Source organism: Gouania willdenowi, chromosome 20 (assembly GCF_900634775.1).
Source record: "Gouania willdenowi chromosome 20, fGouWil2.1, whole genome shotgun sequence".
NCBI classification, from domain to species: Eukaryota; Metazoa; Chordata; class Actinopteri; order Blenniiformes; family Gobiesocidae; genus Gouania; species Gouania willdenowi.
In genome coordinates this window covers 15,289,172-15,301,445 of record NC_041063.1, presented here as the reverse complement: position 1 = coordinate 15,301,445, position 12,274 = coordinate 15,289,172, and the positions used below count along the sequence as shown (strand labels likewise).

Below are 12,274 nucleotides of genomic sequence, written 5' to 3'. Positions count from 1 at the left end.
AAGGAAAATTCATTTCTTAGAAAGAAAGCTTTAGAAAATACACAAAAAAAAAACATAAAAAAGATTGACTGCAAAACCAGTGTAGTAATCTTAGTAATAAGTGTAAAAACAGCTTCCAATCCAATTGAGGCAGATTGTATTCTCAATGAAACATGTACTTTGTATTTGACCTTACATTTTTTTTTACCCAGTAAAGCCTTATCACATGTTCCTATCAGCTGACAGAGCCTTTCTACATGGTGGATTTTGGGGTTAACAACAACACATTGAAAAGCACTGGATTAATTGGACTCTTTTAGTCAAAAACAGAGTACTGTAAATATTTACACACAGTGATGACAAAAAAGAGATAAGGACCAGCCATTAGATCAAAGGTAATTACTAGAGAATAAACACATACATAAAAATATGTTCGCTGAGATGTCTAGCAGTAGCCTTAAGCCAAACTTGTCTAACCAGTGGCGTACAATGTTCCTCTTATTGTGAAATTACTCTGGTCTATTTCGAACTAAATCTACTACTATTACTAACCATTACATAACAAAATAAGTGGTTGTTGGACAGAATAAGAGATGATGCACAAGTTCTCACTATAACCACAAGTTTCGTTTCAAGTCCATCTTGAGAAACTGGCAAACAAGCTTAAAAGTTGGCAACACCACAGAAAATAAAAGTTGCGTGAAAGCTGATAATGCAAACAACCACTGAATAAGATAAGCCTACGAAAATAAGCGATTTATTCTAAACTGTCAATAATCCACCAAATTGTTCCCTACAACGCCTCCTTTGAAAACTCTAAACCCAACCTGGCAACACAGCTTCTGCAGCGTTCACTCTTTTGTTTTCAGACTTTTCTCACTTACAGTCACGTTGTATTTCCACATAATGGAAATTAGATTGTTTATTTATGCATTATGGTCAATTATATAAAAGAGAAAATGGGATTATCTCAAAAGGAGGACAAATGAGCATCCCTCTGTTAGAAAGAACGACTGATTTGGCAAGCAAAGACACAACTTTGTAAGATATACAACTTTCTAATCCAGAAAACTGTCACCAAAAACGCAGCATTATGGTACATCTTTTGACACATAAGTGGATATAGTTGAAATGAACAGTGTGGAAGTTTGAAATTCTAATAATCTGAACTGCAGAAATAAAAATCCCTACACAGGAAACAAAATACACTCATTTCTCAGCGATGGCTTTCTGCAGATATCCTCAGAAACTCAGCTTGAATTTACAGCCCAGTCTCTCTGTCTTTACATTAAACTGAAAGAGTAATCTTGTTGTTGCATGTCGAGTTTGACGGATTTTTCCCGTACATTTGGAGTATTAACTTTGAAGCCTTTGCTGTGTAATAACACCAAATGGAAATAACCCACAGCATAATGTAAACATGCAGATACAGTACTGACATGATAACCAGTTTGACATCAACAAGTGGACAAATCCGGAGTCTTGGAGTCAAGCGAGGGGCCTGATGGAGATTAAGGCTTTTGTTTTATCCTTAATCTGACATGCAGAGGGAAACCCAATCCCCTCTACTCTCTCTCTCTCTCTGAGAATCACTGCCTCAGCAATTTGCCTCAAGCTACACCCCCCAAAAGAAAAACACATAAGCCCCAGCAGGGGGATCAACAGCACACACTCATGAGTAGTCACATAACTACAGCTCTTTCTTCTTGCCCAGTGGCCCAATCAGTGTCTGTTTCTATTGGAGGATGAGTCACAGCTCCATTAACTCACCTTCTCTCATATGTCAAATGAATCACAGGTCTTTGCTTTTGTTGAAAGCTACTCATTGACAACCCAAGGATTAAAATCAGGTGTCTTTCACACCTGTGAAAACATCAAGGTATCTTCACTGATCCTCCTGTGGCTTTTGGAAGAAAGTCTATCCTCATATTTTTTCTATTTTTTTTCTTTTCTTTTTTTGTTCAAGCAACAACAATGGGTGGGTTCAAGGTTTGGAAGATCTTACTACGTTTATAATGTAAAAAAGTAAAGCAAGAGATTGATTGTTAAATGATAATCCTGTGTTAAGTAAAGTTAAGTATGTTTTAAAAAAATTACATTTCACTCAGGATCACTTTAGTCAAATTGTTTTATTTAGCATGAAGTTTAGATTTGGCGTTAAGGCTCTGTTCTGGGACCTCTCTGAAAGCCCGAAGCGAAAGGAGCTTCGCTCTGACATGAGCTACATGGAGAGGCATAAGCAGAGAGAGCGGTCAGCAGGACACCCTGCCCACTGGAACAGAAGCACAGATGTTAGATGCCAACAGAAGACACTGTTTAATTAGACAGAAGACGAGGAGCTGGGTTGAGAGGCGTTTTCGGACAAAGCGTGCAGAAGTAGGCGTGTTGCAGTGGTTTAACTGCAGCATTGAGACTAACTCAAACCAATAGGAAGCATCGAACATGATCAGCTGGACGATTTGTATGTGTCATTTATTGATTTTTTTCTATGCTTCAATGTTATTTTGGTTCCTCAAAATCTTCAGCCTATAAAAATAATAATAAAATAAATATTCATGTTCAATAAAATGTCCAAATTAAAAGGTTAGTATAAGTTAAAGAAAATAAATTTAAATCCTAATGACAGTCAGCGCACGTTTCGACCAAAATGCAATTCTGTCAGCTGTGGTAGAGCTAAAAAACCCAACAGCACCCACGTCAGGCTGTAATGAGTTCAAGCTTCAAAAAAAAATTGGCTTCATTTGGGTTCAGGTTGAATTCTGTTGTTAAGTCCTGGTTAAAGCTCTAAGCTCTGGTTCTTGAATCAAATACAGAACTGGTTGTCATGATCAAGATCACAGCATCGGAACAATCAAAAAATAAAAAGTTTCGTATGAAGCTAAAAACAATTGTAACACCTGCAATAACATCTGTATTGTCAGTTCTCATGTCATGATAAGTTGTAATGATATACAGGAAGGTATAGTATCGTAAGTGCTTTCAAACCATTATGGTCTTTGAGCGTCTTTGTACTTTTTGGCAAATCCATCAGCACCAAAGCTAGTTTAAGTGATACCATAGTGGAGGAATATCAGGATTAGCAAAGATTATTTAAAAGCTTTTGTTCTTTTACAACAGATCCTTGATTTAATGCAACAAACCAAGGTAATTGCTACCAACTGTTTGGTTTCCTCAAGGGACTATTTTGTTCCTCCCTATATTTGTTACCATCTGTGGGAGGTTATTGTTGATTATTCTTCTTCTTCTTCTTTTTCTTTTTCTTCTTCTTCAAGATTGTCCAGATGATTTAAAATTTTCAGGTCCAGAACAGTTCTTCTTCGTTTCCTTTTTTCACCTTTGCTGCGCAATTCTCCATCAGTATGAAACTACTTTGCCCGCATATTATGTTTTCCTACAATTTTCTTTATACTTTTTAATATTTTCTCATATTTATCTCATATCAAATGCTGGTTCAGGCTGGATTGTTGGATAAACGTAAATATCTAAAGTAACAAAACTAAAGCTTTCAGATAATCTATACTATCCCTCTATAATAGATCATCTGAATTGTGTAATCTCCATTTAGAAAGACCTTAGGCTGAATGAAAGCACCGATCCAATGGTTGAGAATCAGCATTGCTAACATTTATATCGCTGAGTATTCCAGTTGTGGAACAAAGTGGGATGATTGAGACTATGGGAGCTGAGTCAGCACATCACCACACTCCCTTTTCAGGGCTTTTTTTCTGAACTCTTTGGTGGCTTCTTTTTCAATGGGACAAAATCAACAGTAACCTTATTCAGAACAATATCTCTGTTGTAGCGTGCGATTTATCAGGGTGAAATCAGACCCTGATTAACTTTAAATCATACAAACTCATGAATGCTAGTTTGTGATTGCATGATTCAAAGAGACAGAGGGGGACTTGCTTAAAATCAACCCCCTACTCTAATGCAATCCATTAACATCTAGTATATATAAGTACTTTTGTGAGCTAAAATAATCTAACTTTGGAGCATATGTGTCACAATGAGTAATATCTTATTCAGTAGGATGGTAGTTCTAACTGATGATCTTGAGCATGAATTAGAGAAAGGGAGGGCTTTCAAAAGTCACAAGACACTGCAAATGTCAACTTAGTTTTGGCTTTCTATCAGAGGGAAAGATTTTTTTTTAGTCTCTTTCTCTCTCTGTGTGTCCAAATACAGTTATTTGATAGGGTTGAGAATCTTTTGGCACCTCACCTTCGATTATTAGAGTGAAGGAATAACCATTTAATTATATATCCATTATGAATGCATCAAAATTTAGATGCACATTTTCACAGCATTTCCACTAATGAATTGCAGTTTTTATTATCATCGCATTTACATTCAGACACAGGAATAGAGCCAGAGCTGATATGGTATCTTTAGGGCCGATGCCGATATTTGATGTATCTGCCAATAACCGATATATCGACCGTTAGCTGATATAACAGCTGATATTTGAAAAAAGATCATGGATATACACAGAATTATATACACACGAAATATGATTGATGACAAAAAAGCAAAACACTACAAAATTAAAATTAAAGTAACTTTAATTAGTAACACTGTCAACATAAGGAATGTAAAGCCACTAATAAATGGGAAAAGGCAAACTGTGCAAACTGTATTCTTGGTAGGGCTGGGCAATATGGTTTAAAACTCATATCTCAATATTTTTTTCTTAAAATGGCAATATATGATATAAATCTCAATATTTTTCACTCAAAGTCCTACCAGAAAGACAACTCAGGGTTAAATTTGCTGATGCAAAATGCATCACAGGCACATTTATTAACAAACAGCTGCACAACATGTGCCACTTTTGGCTTTTTCTCCTAGGGACAGCATGTGTGAGTGAGTTCTGTAGTGTGGCTTGTTTAGGAGAAGGTCTGGGTTAGGACGCATCCAACAATCCATCAAACGGGGCTTTTAATGCTGTTCTGAGAAATAGCGAAAGCAGCGACTCCTAAAACGAGTGTTCTAATACAAAAATAAGCTATGGCAAGGAATAATAAGTAAAAATATATTGTTATAGGCGATAATGTCTGTTTCTATATTGCCATAATATAAAACTCAATATATTTTGGATCTCGATATATTTCCCAGGCCTAATTTCCGGAATACAATGTAAAAAAATATTCAAAAATAAAGTTGCTCAAATTGCAAACATTAAAAATTGATAAATCAAAAAAGGCAAAACGGATACGTAAACAATTAACGAATGCACTTCTCCCGGATTATAATGCAAAATAGGGGTGTGTATTGCCTGACATCTAGCGATACGATTCGTATCCCGATACATAGGACACAATACGATACTATATGATATATCCCAATATTAAAGTATAAGGCGATTATTGTGATTTTTTATATATATATGACTGAAGAAACAACTAATCTGTGAATGTGCACACCTTAATGAGAACATTATTTATGAAATATAATTTATTGGCATATTTTACACTTAAAACATTGGCTTTAACATGCCATGTGCCAACAACCTAAAATAAATAAATAACACAATCTGTCTGTGGCTTTTAAACCAACTTTGACTTTAGTGCAACTTAACTGAGGTATTTATGCCTAGAACAACAAATAAATGCAGAAAGTTAGTACTTTCTTTTTAGATTTTATTGGAAAAACACAAGCAAGTCAACATGCTCAGGTTTCAGAGCACTTCTTTGTGCAGTTACAATGTCTCCTGCAGTGGAAAAGACTTTCCTGGTTAAATAAAGTAAAAAAAAAAATAAAAAAATAAAAAAAATTTATATTGATGCATTTTGAATGGATCCGAGAATCGCCGATGTAATATCTCTATATCGCAGAATCAATATCGAATTTTTTTTTTCATGCATAATCAGGCGTTCACAGCATTTTCTACTGGTTGAGAGAGGAATTACTGCAGTAGATTGACTTAGGATGGTCTATTTTACTGTATTTTTTTTTTTTATTTAATTTTTTTTTAAACAAAAAAAATTGATATATATATTTGACAAAAAATCGATTCAGCGATATATATCGCGATATTACGTCATGCGATTCTCAGATCGATTCTAAATGCATCCATATTGATTTTTTTGTTGTTAAAAAAAAATATATATATATATATATATATACATATATATACTTATATATACACATATATACGTATATATATATATACATATATATGTATATATACATATGTATACATATATATGTATACAGAGCTGCAATCAATCAGTCTGGCTATTGACCGATTAATCTGTAATAGCTAAAATTGTCCCAAATTAACCTGGCTCTACACACGAGACAGTCCTTCCTATGTATCCCTTCTACAGTATTCTCTGTGAGTTACCACTCGAATAATGGGTTATTGGAAAATGTATGCATCCATGATAATCATTGATTCAGTCAGAAAGACAAGGCACTAAATTTTGGATTATTTCTCCGCCATGTGTGGAAGCATCTGTAAAGTCTGTAGACATTCTTAGTTACACATCAATCACTGACAAATTAACAGTGAGACACACAGATCTAAGCGGTGAGCGTGTAAAAGCATGATACCGTTCTCTCACTGCTGATTCATGCCCATATGCTGTTGACACCGTCAGCCAACAGATATGCACATGTGAGCAAAAACATCAGAATGTCCCAACAACGACTCTCGACAAGCTGGTGCAGCACCACACATATACTGTTGTAGAAACGCGATGTGCAAACGCCTGCCATGAGGCAAGAAACAATAAAACACAAATACGTGTGGCCATATTCTCACAATGCCCACACCACCTTTAGTTGACTTCACTACTCCATCGTCTTCATTCAGTCTACTCTGTTTACTCTCGACTGTTTTTACTTTGAACTCAGTTTCTCAATCAGTAGAGGGCGAGGCTGGGTATTAACTGAGCAGTCAGTCTTTGAAAGATGATCATATGACAAGATAATGCTTATTTAAATAACGACTAGAACTAATATTCCTAAAATGTATAATGTTTTGAAGTGTCGAGGATTTAAATGCACAAGTTTTTAGTTTAATTGGCCACGCAACAATCCAAAAATAATGATGGCTAATCCTACCTTTATAGTTGTAAAACACCAGCATGAGATTGCAACTGACATTATCCACTAAGATGACTTTTTTAAATGAGCATGATAATCTCTCACATTTTACACTTTGACTGAATAAAAAAAAAAATGTAGCAAGTGCAGTGTTGCACAAATGTTGCATGTGTATGCTAAGGTGTAAGAAAAAAAATCGGTTTGGCGATATATCACAATATTTTACACTACCTCACTCTTCAATGCATTTTACCTTGGAAGTTGATTGCACTTTATTTTTATAAAACATACTGGAAACATGTATGTTGCCACTTTTGACTTTAGTGCAACTTCACTGAGGTATTTATGCCTAGAACAACAAATAAATGCAGAAAGTTAGTACTTTCTTTTTAGATTTTATTGAAAAAAACACAAGCTGGTCAACATGCTCACTTCTTTGTGCAGTTACAATGTCTCATGTAGTGGAAAAGACTTTCCTGGTTAAATAAAAGTAAAAAGAAAAAAAAAAATGTATTATCATTTTTTTTTTATTAAAAAAAATCGATATGGATGCATTTAGAATCGATCCGAGAATTGCGCGACGTAATATCGCGATATATCGCCGAATCGATTTTTTTCAACACCCCAATTAGATATAGTGAAAAATATCAGTGAGGTTATAAAAGTGAGCTAAACTCTGTCTTCCACCTGCTACACTGAAAGCGTGGAACAGATTTCTCTTCTTTGTGTGGGCTGCAACATTGAGACAGAAATTGGGCCCTTTGGCGAGCAGCGGTCAGCTCTGAAGCTTTCACACCAAGAAAATGTCACCTGTCACACATACTTATTCTCTGCCTGCACTGTGTGCATCAGCTCTGTTTGAGCCGGCGCTTTAGCTGCCGTCATGCCCTCAAACTGGAATTAGCTTGGGATAAGAAGGCCTGGCACAGGATCAAGGATCAGACATCCCCCACATTAACGTGCGATGTTTGTGTTCACAGCCCATTAGCTTACAGCAAAGTTGTACTTAATAGTGTGGGCTTATTTAAAATGCATATGCTTATCCAGTGGATTGCTGTCATAATTCAGCTTTTGAGAAATACCAATAAAACTGACATAAATGCTAAAGTGATTTCCCATTAAGTAATATCGATTAAAGTACACGTGTTATCTAAAGTAACTCATTCCTAGCACATTCAACCAATTCATATAACTGACCTAATTCCAGTGTGTTGGTTATAGTTTAACTACTGCTGAAATATGGGTCACCTGAGCGCAGTAAAATAATTGCGGCCGTAAAGCATTTGCGAAAACACTTAAAATACAAAGTTGGAAGTAGAAACTTTTTAATTTCTTGTCACTCTCGATGACTCAGCATTATTTCAATGATCGCGAATACATATTTGGCCACAGTTCCCCTGTTTTTAGCCACACCAGTGAATGTCTTCCCTGATTTACTTTGTACATCCATCATCTACATCTGCCAAAGGGATACAGGCCAAATACAACAGAGAGTACTTTTTTATAAAAATATCATCACCAGACATTTGAGCATATTTTGGATTAAAAAAAAAAAAAAAAAATGATTGACCTGGTGAACCACAAAGTATGTAATTGAAAAGTTGAACTAAACTCTTTCAACATTGCTATAGAAAACATATAGCTATGGAAAACACTGGTTTTTAATACTTTTATTTAAATCTATACATTTAAGGATTTATTCAAGTAAAAGTACTCCCTGGAGTGGACTAATTTAGTCTCAAAAAAGGTTTATCGTTGTTTGTTGTGAAGTTCTTAGTTTCTGATGAAAATATCAAGCATCATGCAATTGTTAGCATTTATAAGTTTGGTCGAGTTAAAAAGCAAAAAACCAAATTTTATTATAGGAATATTATGGGAGGTCTAAAAGATATGAGAGAAGAAGAAATTTAGGACACAAAGACGTATCCACCAACTACGCAACCATTATGTACAGTCTCAAAAACAAAGGCCAGTTATCTGACAGAAGGCTGACCCGGCCTAAACCTTATTAAAATGAACCATCTCCTAACAAAGACCATTCATCTGTGTGTGAGGAAGACTGGAAGCTGAACAGACAAGAACATCTGGTTTCCAGTACAAACCTGCCCTCTTATAACCTGTCTTTACTGGGAGGAGGTACTCACACACAGACACTACTCAGGACCTGTTGATTTCCCAGCATGCCCTGCTCACATTCCTGACCTCCTTCTGTCACTCGGTGACTTGACTCAACCCTTGTTGCTTATTTGTAGTCATCCTCTTACAAATATATATATATATATATACGTGCACGCCCACATACACATACACGCCTCCACTGCTGGTTGAAAAGGACTGATTGGAATGTAAACATCTTGACAGATGACTGAAAACAACAAGTTTAATAAATGTCACCATTGCACACACACAAGCCACTCATTGTTTCACAATCTTGGTCAAGTTGCCTTTGAGAGGGTGACACGTCTGTGTGCAGACAAGACAAGAACGCATGCACACAGCAGAGTTGGGAATAAGGTGCAAACACCAAAAGAGATTGATGAGACTGCTTCCCTCTAATCTCCTCATCTTCATCTTCCAGCAGACGCAGACACAATGGGACAGAGAGTGGGATCCCATGAGTAGTAATATCATGGCTTCATTGAAACTATGTCACGACTGACACGATTATTCGTTGTGATGAGGTTATTAAAGCAGGCAGGTATGGGAAACCAAAAAACTCAGACAAAGTTAAAAAAGATGAACCTGACACAACTTTTACCTGAAGTAAAGTAAAAAGTAATGCTTGGCCCAGCTTTGGATAATCAGATACACAAGCATGTCATAACTAAAGAAGTCATTCTTATTGATTATTTATGATTATTGTCATATAACAAATTGCCTTTGTACAGTGTGACTGAAACAACACTTTTCACCTGGTGTTTCTGACCGCATTCTGCAGCAACTTTTTGATGATGTAAGCTGCTTTTAATATGTCTGTGCTGTGTGTCTCAGTATGAGACCTATTCCTCCCACACAAATGAAGGTTCCGGTTCTTGAAGAGGACAAGTTGCTTCATCGCCTTCAAACCAACTGTGGTACATGGTGGTCCCAAACCATTTAAAAGGAACAAGCAGTGCTTAGGTACCCTTATTGACAATTTTGTTCTGTAATGCAACAGCTGTTTACTCTTTTCCACTTTTGAAATGATCGAATACTAGAGTCAGTGCAATTGGCAAGACGGCAAACTGGAGTTTCCCCACACAACCAGGAGATTGAATCTCCTTAAACCCTTGTAGAGACATAATGTAGCAAAGCTTACTAACACTCAATGGGCATCTACACAGGAAGTACAGAAAAAGCCACTGAGCTATGAAAAGCCAACCTCAGCAGTGGAAGCCTCCTGTGATTTGATAATGAAGTATCATATCGCTCTTTCTCATTCAGTACAAATAACCCTGCAATCCTACTTCAGTTACTGGTGCCCAATTTGTTTTGACAGCCAGTTTGAACTGCTTTGACCCATTTCCATTCCAGACTTTGCAACAACAACAAAAAACTTCAACGCATTCTTTCAATGTATTGAAATACAATGGTAGACATTTGATCAATAGTTAATGAGTCCTGTTGAAAGAGACTTGACCCATTTAGATGAGTGCACAAGAAAAATATTGAGTTTCAAAACTTTACAGACACACTGAAAAATACTTGAACTGTTACCACGCTGATGATCGTGCCCTAGTATTAACAGATACAACAGATTCATAACTAGGTTGTGAATGGAATGAAAGTAAGAACAATTCTGACCCTTAGATACAAGTTGTCTTTTAAATGCTTTCAGCTGTTTGATAACTTACTGTGCATTGAGCCTTGTGAATGACTTGAGGCTTTGGGTGTGCTGATCCTGCTCCTGGGAGATACAGTGTCCACATGTTTGCTCTTCTCATCTGGACTTTTCTTGGAGGCCTGCGACTCAGCTGAGCTCTCGCTCTGTGATTTCTCCTGTGACGGAGCCACTGTCACCGACTTCTGCCTGCTTAGGACAACATCACTGCCGGCTCTCATCAGCTTCTCTCCCACTGTCACTACCCGTGCCCGAGCGGAGCCTTGGTATTCCTTCCTCGGTGATGGCAGTTTGGATCCGGCCCCTGCTGACGAGGGCCGGGCCAGCCTGGAGGCTTTCGACATCCTGTCCCACAGTCGTCCTCACGCGATGTGACTGCTGCTGTGTCCCATGGATGATCCTGGGCTCCCCAGCTAGAGTGACTCAGTGACTCCTGAGCTCCTGCATGTAGTGACTAGTGCAGGTACACTGAGAGGGCCAGGGGTAAGGTGGGAGGGCACTTTTTTTGGAGGCTGGGTGGGAAAATGCTGAGAGCGGTGGGGGGGTTAATGGCTCCTTGGAAGGTGTTCTCTTCTCCCAGCGTGGCCTCTTGGGATCATCCTCCAAAGCAAACAGTAGGTGTGTGTGTTGGTAAGTTGGTTTATGTATGTATTAACCTGTGGAGTGACAGGATGTGCTGTGCCAAACGCAAACAGAAACTCGGGTCTCCAGAGTCAGCGCATTCCGGCTTTTTAATCCTCCTGCTGCCTTTCTCCCTCTAGACTCTCTTCTTCTCCATCCTTTTTCTTTCTTTGTTCTCCTTCTCTTTCTCCCTTACACATGCATTGTACATCAACTTCCCCTACCTCACACGTTACTGTCCTCTTATGCGATGTCTCCCCTCTCCTTTATTCGCTTCGGCTCACTTGCTTCTCTCTGCTGATGCACAGCGGGTAACCATCTCTGCGCTCCGACAGGCAGTAACCGAAACAGAGGAGAAAAGATTGCAAAAGAAAAAACTGAAAAAAAGAACACGAGGAAACAAAGACAAAAGTGCTGGCAGAGACTTTGCAGAGGACTCCTTCTTCTCTTCAGGTGCAGCTGCACAAGCTGTTCCAGATGTGTGTGCAGCTCTTCACGTCATCAGCCAACCACTCGAAGACACACTCCGGTACAATCCCTACTTTACCATGTCCTTATTTTCCCCACTTTCCTCCTCTTCCATCTTTTTTCTCTCTTGGTCTCAAGTTGTACAAATCCAGACAGCTAGTGCTCATCAAACGCAACGAGATGTTCAGGCTACCAGTGGCACAATTCCACATCACAACATTGTCAGGAGAGGAATTTACAGAGAATTAAAGAGCGCAGAGCAGGGAAGCTTTTTAAGTGTGTGTGTGTGTGTGTGTGTGTGTGTGTGTGTGTGTGTGTGTGTGTGTGTGTGTG

The 12,274-nt window shown here is 37.8% G+C and overlaps 1 protein-coding gene across 11 annotated transcripts in view; it reads right to left on the bottom strand.

Annotated features, from left to right (window-relative positions):
* Positions 1 to 12,274, bottom strand: part of kiaa1217 (KIAA1217 ortholog) — a 130,362-nt gene that overhangs the window by 93,133 nt on the left and 24,955 nt on the right. For 2 of the 11 annotated variants that reach the window (XM_028435026.1, XM_028435027.1), the window contains exon 1: positions 10,866 to 11,825. The exons of 1 other annotated variant lie outside the window; for it this stretch is intronic. In XM_028435026.1, the coding sequence (XP_028290827.1) occupies positions 10,866 to 11,196 (331 nt within the window). In that variant the 5' untranslated portion in view covers positions 11,197 to 11,825. Of the gene's footprint in view, positions 1 to 10,865; positions 11,826 to 12,274 lie in introns of those variants that run through there. 8 more of the 11 variants (XM_028435015.1, XM_028435018.1, XM_028435028.1 and 5 more) reach the window with 7 other exon arrangements.